We start from the raw sequence: 18,238 nt of genomic DNA, 5'->3' as shown, positions 1-18,238 counted from the left end.
TGACTGGCCAACCCGCTTGTCAGCTGTCGGTTGAAACGGCCAACCCGATGGCCAGCTGCTGGTTAACTGTGGACAAGGACACCTCAGTCTGTGTGGACAGAAAAAGAGAGAGAGAGAGAGAGAGAGAGAGAAAGAAAGGACAAGCCAACTGTTCCTGTACTGTAATATTTAGACCTCATGCTTTCTTCTCTCACTTTGAATATTCTCTCTCTCTTACTCATGCTTTCATATTGTTTTGTTTTTTTTCCAATTCTGTCCCATTCCTCAGATGTGTACAATTTTTGTTTTTTTTTCTTTACCGTCCAAACGTGACACCTGGTTGTTGTTGGGAGTTGGGGCGTCTCTGCCCGTTTAACCAGTAGAAGCACTGGCTCTGCATGTAACTCTCTCTCTCAACAGTAGCTTGACGATGTAAGCCGCGGACTGCAACCGTTTTTTGAATATTGACATGTATTAAGGCAGGGGACCTGTCGCTCTGTTCGGGTGTCTTCATTCAGTGAAGGGAAAAAAAGTACACTTCTGCCAATTTTTGAGCTTACTGCAGTTTTTTATTGAGGAGATTTGATGGCTTCTGCAGCAAAGGCAGCATCACCTACTCAGTCATTCATCCATCCACCTGTCCATCCATCCGTCCGTCCGTCCGTCCAAGCACTGTCCTTCTTTAGGATTCTTTAACTGGGAGAAGTAAGGGCTAGAATTGTGGTTGGGCAGCTACATGTATTATTACTACCCATGAACTTTAGACAAAAAAATCTCACCACTGAGAAAATCACAATGCCTTTACATGTAAGAAAATGCAGCAAACAAGCGCTGCTGGAGTTTTTCTGGAAAGCAACCACAGTTTGTCCAACGATCCCTACCTCCCGCCTTTTATTTTTCCCCTCCCTCCCTCCCTCCGTCCTCCTCCTCCTCCCATCCAACTCAGACCATCGCAAGCACAGGTTCCCAATGTGGGGAAAGAAACCACCGGCTGGAGAAAACAAAAAGAAATTCGCACTTACTCCAAAATAGTCATCTACATTTTGAAATTCCTGCGCAGAAAAAGAGGGTTTACATTTTAGTGTTTTATGAGCATTATGGAAAGCTGGTTCTACTTTGGAGAACATAAGCAGATGCAGCAGGCACCGATCTAATTGAAAGGGTTTATAAAGCCCTGGCTTTTGTCTGTAAGGCCTTAGCTTTAGGAATGTAGGTAACATGACGGTCCCTGAAGTTGGACGTCCAGTATCACGCTGCAGCCACGTGACCCAGGTGCCAAACATGATGTCAAAGATGCTGTAAAGAGATATCGGATGTGACTTGTCACCAGGTGGTAGAGTCTTGGTTTTAACGGTGCATGTGTGTTTCTCCAGCAGATGGAGCTGGGATAGTGTACGGTAGTCCTTCAGTTAGCTACTGCCCATTAGAGACAGCCTTTTTTTAAACCAGAGCTAGTGAAGAGGGTTGGTATAATAATGCTAACCTGCTATCGTACTGGGCTAGCGGAGAAGTATGTATTGTCATGCAACATGCTAGTCCTCTCAACAAGGCTAACTAGGTCTCAGCATGCTGTAGACAAGCAGCCAGCATGCCTGTGCTAGCCATGCTAATCCTCCATCCCACTGCCAGCCCTCACACACTCTGCTTTGTTTTTTCTTAATCAGACGTTGACAGCATGCGATGATAACGGCTATGTGTGTGTAAGGTAGAGTTACACACTTAACAGAAAAATGTATTTAAAAAAAAAAAAAATTTAAGGGGGTCTTGCCAAATGTCCCATTAACCTTTTTAGTATATAAAAAAGACATTCTGTTTTTTGAAGATGTGAACATTTGAACTTTGTTCCTGGCCTGTGGATGTGCAGTAGAAAGTGCATGAGTGCAGTTTATGCTATTTTGTTTGATTAACTGGGCCTCGGAGTATAATCTTTGTGGATAGCTGACCTCTTGGTTTGGTGGCAGTCTAAAAGTGTCAATGAAACAGTGCCACTCCTCACTGATAAATGTAAGCATCCATGTTGCCATCTCCTTTAACTACCTGAAGTTCACGTGCCAAGTTTGGTCTAGATTAAATTCAAGAGTAGACGGTGAAAGATGACTAACATACTATTGAAATGCAATAGGATCTAGTTAGTGAGTATGGATCGGAAGCTTCTCTAAACTGTGTCCCGCCTTGTTAGATTGTTTTTTAATTGTCAGAAGTTTATCTTATACATTACTAAACACCACACCTTTCAGTGTCCTCAAAAGGTTTGAATGCCACTGTTGGTTTATTCTAGAGACTGGCTGCCTCTAGTTAGCATTTGCAAGTTTTACAAGAGATTTATACAAGAACACAGATAATTTGATTTATCTTTAAAAAAAAAAAGCAGATCCTCTGCTAGAGCTCAATGGGGAAAAAAAGAGTCCATGGAATCATGGGATTTGAGTTTTTCTCCGGACTTATATTCACTTACAGTATTAAAATGCTAACTTGATGAAAATGCCATTATATTACTAAAAGTGATTTCTGTCATAAAGTATTAGTTATAAATTTGTAAAATTGACACTGTAACGTCAAAAAGGCAAGTCTAAACCAATAATCACTAACAGTTTTGCAATGTTCCTTGGTGAAACTATACTATATTTAACCTTTGGCAATACAGTGCTCCCATACAGACTACACTAATACCCAAAAGGTCTTGTTTGAAAACGCTTATCTGCTGCAATGACGAGCTGTGCATGCATGCGCTCAGTTGATCAGAAGCATAAGAATGCAGAGTAATCAACCAACTCTCATTCTGAAGTATCAAACTTGTCAAACTTACTCTCTGGAGCAGTTTTCATTTCCAGGGATGTTTTATTTGGACAACTTTGTAACTTTTTTTGAAAGCCTGTCACTCGTAAGGCTCTCCCGCAGACAAATCCCTCTTCTGCACAGTACAGCTATGTTTCCTTGTTGCTGAGTCCACACAGTTATTAACACGAGAATGTTTCACCAAGAACCAGATCATGAAATCATGGTGCAATTAAACCAAGTTTACATTTATAAATTGTGAGATGCGTGTACCTTATTAAATACTCCGTAACCGTGGGGAGCTAACTGTCCCTAGAGTTAGCAGAGAAGCCAGCAGGTCTCTGCCCAGCGCTGACTCCAAGAGCACTTAACAGGGTTTACAGGGAGGACAGCAGAAACCCAGGTAACGGTGTTTTGCAGCGAGGACAGGCTTACGTCCTTTCCTCTTAATTTATTGTGACTTTTACACAGTGGGGAAAAGTACACGGTTGTTTATTTTTCAATAACTGCATTTCAAATGTAGATTTTACAAGCAATGATGATGATGTGAAGTGATATAGTGCCATCGCTGAGTTTAGAGTTTTGTCTTTAAATTTCCATGGGTTCCAAGTGAGCGTTTTTTTGTTTTTTTTTATGAAACGTGGCTGTGGTTTTATTGACTGCAAAAAAGGTTGAGAGCTGAAGTGTCCTAATGGGGTGGAGGAGGTTTGCGAAGCTTTGGCCTTACTGACACGTTTTATTTTTTTTTCTTTGTATAAAAAAACAACAACAACAACAACAACAAACGTCTCTGTAGGCTTTTCACTACCTCTCATGTTGGTTAATTTATTTCACATCTAGTTGTAAATGTACAAGTTGTTTTTAGATCTACTTGAAGCCTAACACTGTAAACAAAAAAATGTGCACAGAAAAATGACTATGTATATGACAGAGGGGTTAAAGAGAGCTTGGCTTAGTCAACATTTTTTTTTTGTTTGTATGTATGTTTGTTTTTAATTGTGCTGAGCTGAACTAGATTTTGCATCTCTATAAAGAATTCAGGAATCCACTGTCTAAGGGCTAATCCCATTTTTGCCTATGCAAATCTGTTACTGTGGGTGAGTTGGGAAAGGGCGAACTACCGTACCTTTCACCTGTTTAGATGGACCATGGTTTACAATGCCCTTTGCTGATATTCTTCAATCTTATTCAGCAAAAATGTACGCTTATTTTTGTTTCTATATAAATATTTTAGATATATATCTATATATAGAGAGAAATATATATATAGATATATATAGATACATATATAACAAGTAATATACAGAGAAAAATAGTATATGCCTTCGTGATGATAAAAAAGAAACCTTGCTGAAAACAAATAAATGTGTTGTTGTCTGACATTATGTGGCTGTGTGCTGGAGTCTTGGTAAGATGATATTATAGACGACTGGAACTCAACTGACTGTTAAGCGACTGACTAAAAAGTTGACTGACTTTCAGGAAAGACTTTCATTACTCAGGCTACAACACTTGTAGCTGACCCTGTGCAGTATTTCCTTAAGGGGGGGGTTATTTAAGGAGCAACTTCATCATGACTTTCTGTGACAGATATTGTTATCAAGCCCCAGCCTGTGAGGCAAATAAGGTAGTCGAGCCACCCAGGACTTGTCCTTGTCGTTTTTTCACTGTCACAGTTAGTCATTTTTAAAGCAAGACTATGTTACTTTTGCTAAACAAAGGTCATCATTGCAGCTAGTGACAGTGATTAAAACATTGTGTAAAAGTAGAACATTTAGAATGAAGTAATTTAGTCTGAAAACTGACCCAGTGATTTCATTTAAAAGCAAGATCTGAGCAAAGTTGGCTCGCATTAGCTCATATTAGCCACCAAAAGCAAATGGTCACACCCGGCCAAAGTAAAGCAAAGCAAAAACCTATGAGAGTATCAAATTGAGCAAAGGTGCTTTTTACTGCTTATGAATTCAATTTCTTACCTGGAAGAGTCAAGTTGTTTTAATTTGTCATTCAAAAGTTGCATAGTCTTACTTTGAAGGGCTGAGTTGGAGCATGTGCACTGTCCATATTGTACATAAGTCAAATTTTTAAATCAGTGATCCAATGATGAAATAAAAAACAAAAAACACTTTCCATGAAATAATTAACATTTTATCGTTTTTCAGTGGACACTGCACAGTTGTTGGTGTGGATTTGTAATTAAGTGTGTACAGCACCATGTCGTCAGCAAACAACAGCAACTTATTTTTCTATTCTTCAACTTCTTGTTCTTTTTGTAGCTACATCCGGTCAGACTGTCACTGTGCTAAAAGAGTAGCGTTGATGAGGAACACATCAGCAAAAGTGGGCTCACTGTTTTTTTTTTTTTATACTCAACTATTGATAGATGTAAGAAAAGTCAATAATACGTTACTTGCAAGACCATTCACTCAGCTCTTGAGGGCCACTTTAAGCTTTGAGTTGAGGGTTCATTTAGGTCCAAAAGAAAGTTTTTTAATTCTTTATAGAAAACTCAACTCATGAAACGAGACGGCAATGAGAATTGATGTTGTATAGATTTTGTCTCCACAATTCCTCACAGTGCATCGGGGCTAAAGAAACATAGGTTAATCAACTGATGTTGGTATGAAACTCAACCTGCTTTGTGTGTTCCCTCAGTTGGATTTGGTGCCTCTTTAAGCTTCACAACAGACCTCAAGATCTCTTTCTGTCTGTCTGTCTCTCTCTCCATGTACCTCAGTCTGTCTGATTTTCTCTCTCTGTAACATCACACATAAAACACTGTTAATAGCAGTTGGAGCAGAGACGTTCCCGTTTTACAGCAAAAATAACACAGATGTTTGTTCCTTACTGACACCCTCATATTGTCTCTTTTGTACCTCCTCCAGAGGTGTTTGTGCTACTTTAGGAAAGAGATTATATTTGTGCAGGTACCTGGTTGAAGTTGGTTTCAACAGTTTTAGGCAATCACTTTTCTCTTTATTGATTTAGATGCCTAAGCCTCTTGGTTCTTGTCATGCCGTTGTAGATATCACAGTCATCGAGAGATGATCGGCATGTGACAATATAAAGAATTTTACTGTCACTTTATGTGATTTAAAAAAGAAAAGTGACTTTTTTCTATTCAGCATGCTTTTTGCTAAATAAATGAAATAATTCAGTTATTTGCTATAAACGATACTGTATGAGTATGTTTTAAAGTACTGCAGTATGCAGACAATTAAAAATATCAGAAACTCTTTTGAGAGGTTCATATTTTTCTTCTAGTATGTTCACTAATATTGATGGTTATGGTTCTTAATTCTTGTTTCGAGTGTCTCATGAATTGCCAGAATGACAAAATGACCCTCTTTGTATTAACAAATATAGACCATGGTTGGTTGTTTCCACATACATAACTTGCAGAGCAATTTTACCAGGACAGTGATAGTGCAGCAGGCTTTTTTTTTCAAAGGTTTTGTCAGTTAAGCTCAACTTTTCACTGTTTTTCACTGGTTGCTTTACAATTCTTGATGACGACTGAGATCCTAATTGTTTTATTTACATCAAGGCAGGTTAAATAATATCCTTGTGCTCACTAAGGGTCAACAACGTTGTGGGGAGTAAAATGTATTACTTATTATTTTGCCACAAGAAGCAAATATGACCTCAAGGTTTCAGATTTTAAATGTTGGGATGAGAAAATGACAATGTGCTGCCAAAGGATCTGATTCGCTGTTTTAAAGCGCCCTGAGATGCAGTACTCCCTTAACTGTAGCATTGAAATTACTTTCTTATCTTATCAGTCCAACATCTAGCCTCATTTTACAGGGAAGTGACAGCACTGAGCATTAGGTCACTTGTTGGCTACATTGTGAGAAACATTTAATTATGTTGGTGTTGGCAATCTGTGCATGATAGTACAATACACGTGACTGTTGACTGTGAAGGCAGTAGAATCAAGATTAAAGAAATATTTACACCCAAGTCTTGTTGAGAAAATGTGGATTTATTTTTTCTTAAAGACTCATCTTACTTAAGAAATGTACAATAGCTATATACAATTGTAAAATACACTTTCCTTTGCAAGAGTATGATGAGAAGTTTGACACCATTCTCATATTTCTACGTTAACTATGAAGCTACAGCCAGCGGTCAGTTATCTTAGCTTAGCTTAGCTGGGACTAGCTAGTGAAGACTAATGGGGGGAACCACTAGTTTTGCTCTGACCATATCTAAAGTTTAATGAATTATTTCCTTTGTTTAATTCGTACAAAAACAAAGTGCAAGAACAGCTATTTATTGGTGTATGTTGGTTCATGCATCAGACTATCTCATAACGTTTCAAGAAATTGTTTTGCTAAGCTAAGCTAATTGGCTGCTGACTTCAGCTCCATATTTATTATACAGACTTGACAGTGGCTTCTTATCTAACTCTCTACAAGGGAAGTGAATAAGTATACTTCACAAATGTCAAGCTTTTCCTTTAAAAAAAAATTGATAAAAGAAAAAGTAAAATAAGACTATAAAATACAAAGAAGTGAAAACAAGGTTGAATTTGCTTGACACACTGATCAATGAAAGTGTCACAGGAAGAGCTTTGGTGGATAAAATGTGCCAAAATTGTCATCTACCTTCTGTTTCAATGTGAAGGAGTCAAAGGAGTGGCCTGAATATAAAATCACATGTTCTGTTGAACTCAAAATGTTCCTTACAAAACACGTTTTATTTGTCTCTTCACGTTGCTGTTGTGGGGTTTTTTGTCATCTCTCTGAATCATCCACATATAATCTACTTCATGGACATGTAACCCCACAGACCTGAAGACTTTGTAAACAGGCACTGAACATGTTGAGGTGTGACTGATGTGGATTACAAGCAACTATATCAGATCCAACTGAAATTGTAACAGTCACAAAAATCCCGCTGTTAACTATTTATTAACATGTTTTGTACTATTTTAATAACAGTTTTATATCAAGTCATTGTTTTCATTTTATTCCTTTATCTCAAAAGACACAAATATTGTTGTTCATCAGTCTCTAACGTCACATGAATCACCCTCACGTTTACAGCGTGTTAAGTTGTGGTACATTTTGATCTACGGTTCAGTCTCTCTTTGTTTACACAATGACATTTTGCATTTAGAGAAAACTCCAATCTATGGTAACTGCCCTTGAATATCTGTAATTTAAATAGTGCTGCTAGAGAAAGAAATCTTAATGTAACAACTTACAATAAATACTCAATAGATTTTTGCCAAATGTGACTGTGTCTTTCTTTGAATGGAGGTGTGGGAGATAATCCAAATATTTGTTAACATTGTACTGTGAGGGTGCATTTTTTAATTTTGGGTAACTTGCAACTCAACAAATAAAAAAGGTTTCTGCATTTCCTCACCCCTCATATCACTCGCTATGAAAAGGAGGTGGTGTAGCTCTATGGATGGCAGTGATGGTCTGTTGTCTGGTCATTCCTCCACTTTGGTCCAGCGTTAAGTATCTCCTCAACAATCTGATAATCTGGTAATTTTGTACAGACATTCATGGTCCCAAGAGGATGAATCTTGGTTACTTTGGTGATCCTTTCACTTTTCTTGAAGTGCCACCATGAGCTTGACATGTCTCAGGAAATATTGTATTAACTGACACAAAATTTGGTACAGACAATCACTTTCCCTTTAGGATGAATTGTAATAACTTTGGTGATCCCTTAACATCAGGTAAAACAATGTGTCCAACATACCAGACTGGTACATAGGCAATATCAAGGCTGCGCCCCTTTTTGGGAAATGTAAACCAAAGATTCCTATGCATTTCAATGGAATTGGACCTGTAATTGACCTTGTATTTGAAGTTTAAAAGCATTATTTCAAGTTAAACTATCGTTTGTTTTAAATACATGTCTTGGCATTATTTCTTTGGTCCAATGACCCAACTCAGTCGCTTTATATTTCTTATCTTACATCTAAACATATTTAATTGAATCACAAGTTATTGTCGGGCTAAATGTGTCTGTAAATAACCAGCATGTGAGTAGCCAACTGTTTTATCAAGGCTAGGATGAGATTAAGTATGATCCTGCTTTATTGTATGACTGCATACTGCAGTCGTGTCCCGATCATCTCCGTCGCCTTGTGGAGAAGTGAGTAGCTTAGATTTCTTAATAGAGGCCAAAATATCTCAGGGATCACACGGTGGTCAAGATGTCAGAAGATTCTGATGTACCATCTCCTTGCAGTTTTTCCCTGTCCATGTTCATATTCTCTTTAGCGTCTTCCTTTCAAAGAATAAGTAGCATATAGCAAGCCACACTTTCTTCAACTTTCTGGTTTCTTGTGTCTTTTTCTAGTGTTAGTCCACTCCCCTAGTTTATTGTCAAGGTAATAGATTACAGTCTCAAACCACATGGGACCAGACAGAGTTAAGCCTCGGTTATACTTTCCGTTTCGGCACACTGCTGCAGACATGTACAGGACATGCATTATACAATATACACATATACAGCATTGTTTCTTGGACATTGTCTGAAACTACATTGGAGGGTTTTTACTTTATATCCTTTGAAATGATACAGAAAGATTTAAGTGAAATATGGATGTTTGCCATTTGCAGGTAACACTTCTTCTATGGAGTCTTGAGAAATCAAGTAACAAAAAGTGATTGTCCTAAGTTTACCCTCCAATCATAACACACACATTTAAACAATATAGTTGACATGAGGCAGCCTCATTTAAAAACGTCTTTATTTCATCAACCGGATCCAAGATCATGTTTTCAGACTTGTTTACATTCAGACAACAAGGTGAGACCACATGCTGAGGACAGGAGAAGAGGCAGGTTCGTGTGCATGGGTGCTTTTCTCATACAATCCTCTGAATGTTTGTGTTTATGTGTAACTTTCCATACAGTCCTCTCTGTATATGGGCACGAGTATGGGCACTCTCATATGTGTATGTGTGTGTGTGTGTGTGTGTGTGTGTGTGTGTGTGTGTGTGTGTGTGTGTGTGTGTGTGTGTGTGTGTGTGTGTGTGTGTGTGTGTTGTCTCTCTCTCTCTCTCTCTCAGACAGTCTTTTGTTCAGTCGCCTCCGGAGCTGTTGAGACGGATGCTGAGTCCTCCTGGGTCTCGTCTAATCCCTGGCTGCAGCCTCGGTCACCTGACTGCACGCTATCTTTCACCGTGACGCCTGCGTTGGAGTAGGTTGCGTCTATACTCTCATATGGCTCTGATGTCCACTGAGGAGGTAGAAAGAGAGGAGGCAAGGAACAGCCACATTAGAGAAATATTCTTTGTTTATAGCCTTTACAGTTTTTACATCATTTTGCATCCCAAGTCAAAGTAAAAAAACATCCTAAATATGTGTTTTGATAAGATACTATCATAAGAATACTTTCGCCTTAATGGCTTTTAAAACTCACTGCAAGGTTTGTTTCACCTGCTAATCATAGACTGTATATAAAAAGTGGAGGGGGTCACCTTGAGGTCACCCATTGGTTTGTGGACGACTGTTTTAAAGTTTGGCATTTTGGCCGAAGCCATCTTGAAGCCAACTTTTAGCAAAGTTACAAAAGAGGGTGGAGCTAAGTACAACCGAACACTGAGTAAGGAATTTGTTAATCAATACTGAAAACTCACTGTCAAAGGGTTTCATGTTTTAAGATGTAAACACGGACAACTTCCAGTCAATCACAAGGCAGCCACACACTAAAGCATACCCTTCCATTAAAAAGAATGCAAGTTTAAGGCTCTTAACTTTTCATACCCGTTGGTTGCCGCCTGTTCCGAATTAAAAGTGTTGGATTCAACAAGAAACAGACTTCAGTAATATTTTGGAGCATTTTACGAGTAGTACAGGGTAGGAATGTACATTTCGTCCAGAGGGTTTGTCCCCTCTGGTAATGTGATTTTAAAATACAGGCCTCATTCTACCTGAAGTTCTTTGAATATGCTTATAATAAATGTAATGATGATCTGCCCATGATCTTGAAATACCTGTTCTCTTTTCTTCTTTTAATGCTGACAGTTAGATGTGACGATCAATACCACTCTCATGTCTGTACGCTAAATATGAAGCTACATGTTGTTCAGTATGCATTCCTGCAGGCTTGAGTGAATCTTGTAATGAGAGGACCACATTCTGTATAAAGAGGCAGGGACTTTGCCTTCGCTCCCTACCTGTGTGGCTCTGCTGCTGGACCTGTGCGACGGCCCCATGGCGATGTTGACGCTCGAGGAGGACTGCGTATCGGTGGTGTTGCCCCCTTCAGCAGCGGACAGCCCAGAGATAACCAGGCCGCTGGAGAAACTACGCTTCCCAAACAGCAAGCTGAGAGTGGACGAAGACGAGGAGACCTAGGGAAAGACAGCAGTGTTTAGAAATCACTGAGATGCGAGCGCAGAAAAACACAAACAAGCTCATGCACAAACAATTATCAGAGACAGCAGGCTGTGTCTGAGAATAACTTGTTGTCAATAATACACTATAATCACATGCTTTGGCCATCAGCTGTGGAATTGTTTCTTGGATTCATTTTTAAACTAACTAGTTGTAACAACATCAACTCAATTCATGAGTCACATGTAATCAGTAGTTTTACTGATAAACATAACACTACTAAAATAAAGTCGTTGCATGTCTCAGACAGGCACTTTATTAATAGTAACTTGGAAATTCAACTATTTGGCATGTTAGTATGTTTTTTCCCTAACTCTTGAATTTGAATATGTTGCATACAGTGTTTTAATTTAATGTGAATATTACCCTTTGTATGTGGCACCAGAAGTCTTTATATATTTGATTTCAGTCCAATACAATTTCTAACATGCCTTATTTGTGTATGTGAATCCAAGAATTGCAGTATGACCAGACTTCCCAGTTATGAGATCTTCATGTGCTGTAGTATGTTAGCTAACATTAGGTGTTAGATGTAGAGAAGGTGTGAGGAGATGGTACCTGGCTGGAGCGCTGCTGATGCTGCGCTGCCTGGAGCTGTGAGCTGATCCCACCTGCTCCTGAGAGACGAGGGACCTGACCAGAGAGAAACATCATTTAACATTCCCCAGTAAAGGCACACTAAAGCAAGGACGGAAGCTAAATATTATGTGTGTGTGTGTGAGTGTGAATACCTGGGAGAATATAGAGGCTATGGATGTGTTAAAGGACAGCTGACTGTTGGACAGACGCTGGACGAGCCCGTGGGTGGAGCCCGAGTCCAGAATAGGCCCTGATTGGCTGCTGACGGGGGGACGCTGACTCTGAGGCTGCACTGAGCGACTGCGGTACTCCCTCCTGGCTGCAGAGACACACAAAAACACAGAATTACATACTTTTAAAATCTGATATAAAAATAAAACAAAAACATAAAATAATGTAAAACCTGACTGAACTAACACAATGTTTTTGATGATATACAATCAAATAAATCATGTCTTTAGAGACAATAATATTATTATGTACTTAAAATAAACAACATTAAACAGATAAGGTCAGTTTAAGGTTGTCATAGTTTCTCTGAACTTAAGTTTCCACTTCCTGTTTTATTTTGGAATCCCTGCCTCACCTGTGATAATTTAGCTTCCTGTCTTTGTGGTTTTCCCCTCCTTTTTTCTGTGTATAATCTGTGTTGAAGCAGTCTGACCTAAGGTCTTTCCACCTGCTTGTTGTTGTCTGATTAGTTTCTTATTATTTACAGTCCTGTCTTTTTGCTGTTGGTTGTCGGTTTGTACTTACATGGAGTTGTGGCTGCTTGCTACCTTCCTACAGGTCCTGCCTGCTTTTTTGGACTCTCTGATTGTAAGTGTATTCTTTCATTAAATAATTTAACTGCACAAGTCTTTGCTTCCCATTGCTGCCTGCTCTCCAGATCGTGACAAAGGTAACCAACGTTTTAGAAGTGATAATGATTCATTGTTTGTATTACACAGTATCCAAAGCAAACATATTCAATACCGAACGGCCTTAAAAATACCACTTATACTTTAGGGTGCTGAATTGAGCAAAGTTCTTTTCAAACTTTTCATTTGAAAGAAGAAGCATGTGTCACTTAAACTAAAGTTTTTTTTAGTTTCATTTTGTAAATAAAGATGGAAAAGTATTTAAAAAGGAATAAAAACAACCGAAACTATAACTATCACTGTATATATTATCGTACCGGTTAGACTTGATTTTAGGATTATGGTTTGATTAAGGTTCTGGTTAAAGTTTCAGTAAGAGTCCCTGTAGTAAATGTGGTCAACATTTCAACACGCATAGTAAGTGTACCTGCGTTGTGGTGTCTGTGGCTGTGTGTGGTCCTGGCTCTGTGCTGGTAGAGGCTCAGGCTGTTGGACGTGACGGAGGAAGGGCGGTTGTGGCTCAGCGAGGACGAAACACCGGCTCCGCAGTCCACATCCTCCATGTTCACACCACTGTTGCAGCTGGTCAGGTTGTCCTTACGCACCCTGCAGAACACACACACACACACACACAGCTCTGATTTACTTATTCATGTCCACATCAGTGCAAGGGACACAAACTGGCAAAGGACCATCAAAAATTTAGCAAGCCTCGACTATTCCAGCTGGTTAACCACACATAAATAGAGAGATGTTACGTAACTGTGCTAGCATATGTGGCACACACTAGTGCAGCCGGCCTTCTTAAATTAGTTAAATGTGTTCTAGCTGGCGAGGCAAAGCCCATCTCCCCGGCTCCTCGGCTACTTACTGAAATTAAGACAACTTTAACTTAAGGACGATGAAACAGGATTTACAAACTAATCTAATCAAAGGAAAACTCTGCCTCTAAGAAGCTTAAGAGAGTCTCACACACACACATTAGCTGACCTGCAGAGGTTAATGCAGAGCCTGTACAATAAGCTATGCTGAAGGTAATGCGTAATAGAGAGACTGATAAACTAAAGAGAGGATGGAGGAAGAGAGGGAAGGAAGCAAGGAAGGAGTTAAAGCTTTTGGCCGCCCTCCCACTCTGCAGTCCTCTTTCTCTCAAGTTTGCACTCCCACTGGCACTCTGTCTGAATCTAAAACTACATTAAGTTTAAGGGGAAGTCTCTCCCCAGCACTGACTTGGACTAAGTCAATATCTGTAAATCCACAAAGAAGCTCTCACTCAACATTACGCTTCAGTTTGCACTTGATCCGAAATGATTTGCACCAAATACAACCAAATGAACAAAAGAACATTATGAGTTACTATCGTCTCGTGCGTCATCACAACGTTTCTCCTCTTGTAACATCATCTTAACTGGTGTCTTCGAGACTCTGGTGATTCTTTAACAGCTCAAAACACTTAACGTTGTTTTATCAGCTTGATCCTTAATGGCTTCCTAATTCTTGAGAATTTCTTACAAATGTGATGTTTTTTTAACTGAGCAGCAGTGACGAATTGAAACTTACCATTGCGGATGTGATGGACAAACAATACAGTACATTATGTGCTGGAAAATGCCGCAAGTAATAAGATGAATACAACCCACTTGCAGCAGTGATAGCAATATTTATTTATAGACTCCAAAATAACATCATATTTCATAAAATGATATGTCTACCCAATGCATCTTAGCTGCACAAGATAAAAGACTGAGCAATAACCCTCAGCTGAAAGTGGTTACACATGTGACCTGAGGCTGTAGGAAGCATGTGAGGTTTTTTTTTATCTTAAGTGTGTGCTCTAACTCCTGCCAAATAAAGTAAACTTATCCAGAGTATCTTATTCAAGGACCCTCAGAGGCCGATGGTTGTTCCAGGAACTGAACCTGGGACCTCTCGGTTACAGCGGCACTGTCTTTTCTCCCACCTGACAGAATTAAATAAAAAATGACGAGGTGGGATTGAGTCTGAGGAGGTAAGGACGAAAAGGCCGCACCCCTGACTGAGTAAGAAATAGTGTATGTTTTTATGTTTATTAAAAAACTGACCGTAACCATTTAGAGCAGAGCCAGGATCGAATGGCGTCCAGGCTTAAAGCACCTCCTCCGATGCTGCGGAGCGTCCGGTGGGTTCCTGCGTACGATGTGGTTAGTGGTGACACATACCTAGAAGACAATAAAATAAAAGTCATTCTATCAGCAGCAAGGGACCGTTGCACGTAGACAAAAGTTTAAAGATAGGAAGTTAAAGGTGCAGTGTGCTGGATTTAACAGCATCTAGGGATGTGGTTGCAGAATGCAAACAACTGAAACTTCTCTTGTGTGCCAAGCGTGTAGGAGTGCACCTGAAAAAGGCGAATGGCCATAGAGCAAGTGTTTGGTTTGTCCGTTCTGGGCTACTGTAGAAACAAATGGCAAGAACCTTCTTCATATGTAGATGAAGACAGCTCATTCCTAGGTAACCAAAACACAATGATTCTTATTTTTAGGTGATTATACACTAAAGAAAACATACTAATTACTATTCTTTCTTTTCTGCCAATAGACCCCCTAAATGCAACACACTGCTCCTTTTTTAATACAAAAAGTAAAAGATTTTGTTTCTCAGATTTCATAAACATGCATTCTGCAACAACATCTTTAGGCGCAGGCTGAAAACTCACCTCTTCAAGAAGTACTACCCTGAGCCTTCCTCGTAGCACTTATTGCACTCGTATTGTTGTTGCACTTACTGTATTCGTATCAGTTCGCTGCACTTATTGAATTTGTATTTGTTTACTGCACTTATCCTATTCGTAGTAGTTTGTAGCACTTACTATATTCGGATTAGTCTGTTGCAATTATTGTTTTCGTAGTAATTTGCCTCTGCACTATACTTTTGCTCTGGTTTATGCTTTAAGATGCTTGTTTAAGAAAGGAGATGCACTTATGACTTCTGGTGACTAGTAGTTCTCTTGAATACCTATGTTGAATACACTTCCTGTAAGTCGCTTTGGATAAAAGCGTCTGCTAAATGACTGTAATGTAATGTAATGTAATGTAACATAGAGACATTTTCATTAATGCAAACTCTAAATTCAATCGTAAACCCTTGTGATGTTATAGTGCCATGCTCTGCAGATCTTAGCATAGCTGTGGATGACACATACATGGGGTATCCCAGCGGCTGGTCACAGGACGAGTTCACCATGTTCCTCAGCGCCTGCTTCGAGTTCTGGATGCTGCCGCGTTCTGGGTTTCGGTTCCGTAGAAACACCAACTCCTGCTGCTGGCCCGCCCACAGACCTCGCACACACTCTTTATTTATCTACAGAAAGAGATCAGATCATATATTAATTATCCAAATTACTTTTTAAAGGACCATTAGGTTTTATCATCCTCTATTGGAAAACAAATAATTATGACAGATATTAAAATGAGTGAATGTATTAGTTTTAATGTCATCCTTCCATCACTAAACAGCTTAAACTGTATGTGGCAGCTAATTAAAAATAAAGAAGCGCACTAAACAAAGTAATTATGCAGAGTAAAAAAGATGAATCAATATTATTGAAACCCACACAGATAAGAAACTACTTAAAGGAACTTTTGGGGAATACACTTACTGGCTCTCTTTCTGAGAGTTAGAAGAGAAAATGGATACCCGGCTCATTTATTTATCTGTATGTGAAGCTACAGCTAGCTGGTGTTTCCCTCGTTTCCAATCTTTAAGCGAACCTGAGCAAATGGCCTCCAGTCAGAAGCTGCATATTTAAAGGATATAAAGGACATTTGGGCAGAATACTCTTATTTGCTTAAGCTTGCCCGGCCCTGTCTGATGGAGGCAGAGTCTGCACCTCTAACTAACACATAATATCTTGTTTGTTTGTAGCTGGATTTTAAGCTGTTTCCATTCTCCGCGCTAACCTAATTGAGCTGGCAGTAGCTTCACATTGAGTGGGAAACATAAGTGGTATCAATTTCCCTAAATGTCGGACTCTTCCTTTAACATCATGCTATAATATTGGAGTTTAAACTTCAAGAGCTGCGGGTTAAGCCGAAATTTGAGCCCTTTGCACTTGGTCATTTTGTTATTATGTTTGTGCTCATATTTATGCTCATTCATACTCATAGAAAAGGTCATTGTGATGGTTGTTTGGTACCACACCTCTCTGATGAACTTTTAAACCTTGTCTCAGTTATTATAGGTAGGATGTTTTTCATACTTTATGCACACTACAAAGCTCTTTGGCATTTCTCAACATCTCACTTTATTCTTTCACTTTGGGTAACCACATTTTCTCACCCTGAAATGATGAATACTTCTCACACATCCAAACCACAGACACCCTCAGCCCTTTTACCTTGATGACCTTGAAGCTGAGGTGGCGTTTGTACAGCATGATGATCTTGTACTCGTCCGTGCCGTCGTCGATCATGTGCCTCAGTGTGAGCAGAGTGTCGCGGCTGGAAAGCACCGCCTTACGCCATGCGGGGTCACTCTCGTGGCAGATGACCAGGCTGCTGCGGTAGTTTGTGATGGCTTCGTACAAGATGGAGGCCTCCTCTGTCTCCTCCAGGCAGGTGAAGTGATCCTGGAAGGACAGGGAAGGCATGATGGAGGAAAGTGGAGTTGTGATCAGATATTAGGGAAAATGAGAAACGACCATCAGGAAGATATCTTTAGAAACTTGATAGGATGCACAAGTGTGTCAACAATTTGAGATAAAGTTTTACAATCCCAGAGTTACAGCAGCAGACATTTAAAAAGCACATCACACTTTACCTGATGCAGTTTGAGGCTCATTCTGACTGCAGGAGCCACAACCTTCTGCAGGAGGTCAAGATCAGAAAAAACCCACTCGTCTTTGGTGGCGATGCGGAAATCTCCTTTAAACAGGGTGTTGAAACCGTACAGAAAGGATTCCAGACTTTGTGATTGAAGGGAGAGATTTGTGGAGGAAAAATATATATAGAGAGAGGGGGAGGGGGGAGGGGAGGGGGAGAGATTATGAAACTATTGAATATTTATAGAATATAAACCACACAAAGTCAAAAAGTCACAGAGTGCAGTGACCAGTATCTGTTAGCTGCCGATGCCCCCCTCTGGTGTATCTGTCATACTGCAGGTCTATATCTACTGCTAATGGTAATATTAATGGTACTTTTTCAGCACATTTTCAACCACTTAACTTGGATAACTATGTGTCAAATTTGCATTTATCTAATAAACATGAAACCGAGACAAAAACTAATTTTCATCATTAATGCAGAAAACCACACTAATACAGTATAAAGTACTGCATTAACAGTGGTATATTGTTATTTTCCTGATGTGTTTTGACATTTTCTGTGGATGGTTTTAAGTTAATTTGTATTTCATTAATCAGTTACTTAATAAATTCAAGTCAAACTTTCTATAAATCCCTAAATCATAAATTTGTCTCAGAGGGCTTTACAGATTTGGGTACATTATGGTCAGTGTTGCTTTCATTGTCGCTTGAAAAGAAGAAGGAAATTGTTTTCAATCGAAGGAATTTCTGCATAAAAACATACATGTCAAGACCCAATTGGACCCCATTAAAAGCACAATCATTGTTAGTCCATAGTAAGAGTTTAACCCGTGAGTCAATGAAATCCTCATGGCCTACAGAATAACTGA

At 39.4% G+C, this 18,238-nt stretch overlaps 1 protein-coding gene across 2 annotated transcripts in view; it reads right to left on the bottom strand.

The window, feature by feature from the left end:
* Positions 1–9,792: 9,792 nt before the first annotated feature.
* pcnx2 (pecanex 2) overlaps positions 9,793–18,238 on the bottom strand; it is a 31,246-nt gene continuing 22,800 nt past the window's right edge. For both annotated transcript variants that reach the window (XM_054600230.1, XM_054600231.1), the window contains exons 32-40: positions 17,363–17,507; positions 16,941–17,171; positions 15,747–15,904; positions 14,647–14,763; positions 12,993–13,171; positions 11,858–12,024; positions 11,685–11,759; positions 10,907–11,083; positions 9,793–9,966 (exon numbers count right to left, since the gene is read on the bottom strand). In XM_054600230.1, coding sequence (XP_054456205.1) covers positions 9,793–9,966; positions 10,907–11,083; positions 11,685–11,759; positions 11,858–12,024; positions 12,993–13,171; positions 14,647–14,763; positions 15,747–15,904; positions 16,941–17,171; positions 17,363–17,507 — 1,423 coding nt within the window. The remainder of the gene's footprint in view (positions 9,967–10,906; positions 11,084–11,684; positions 11,760–11,857; positions 12,025–12,992; positions 13,172–14,646; positions 14,764–15,746; positions 15,905–16,940; positions 17,172–17,362; positions 17,508–18,238) is intronic.

The sequence above is a fragment of the Anoplopoma fimbria genome, chromosome 6 (genome assembly GCF_027596085.1).
Source record: "Anoplopoma fimbria isolate UVic2021 breed Golden Eagle Sablefish chromosome 6, Afim_UVic_2022, whole genome shotgun sequence".
In the NCBI taxonomy this organism is placed as follows: domain Eukaryota; kingdom Metazoa; phylum Chordata; class Actinopteri; order Perciformes; family Anoplopomatidae; genus Anoplopoma; species Anoplopoma fimbria.
This window is presented reverse-complemented; position numbering and strand designations above follow the sequence as displayed.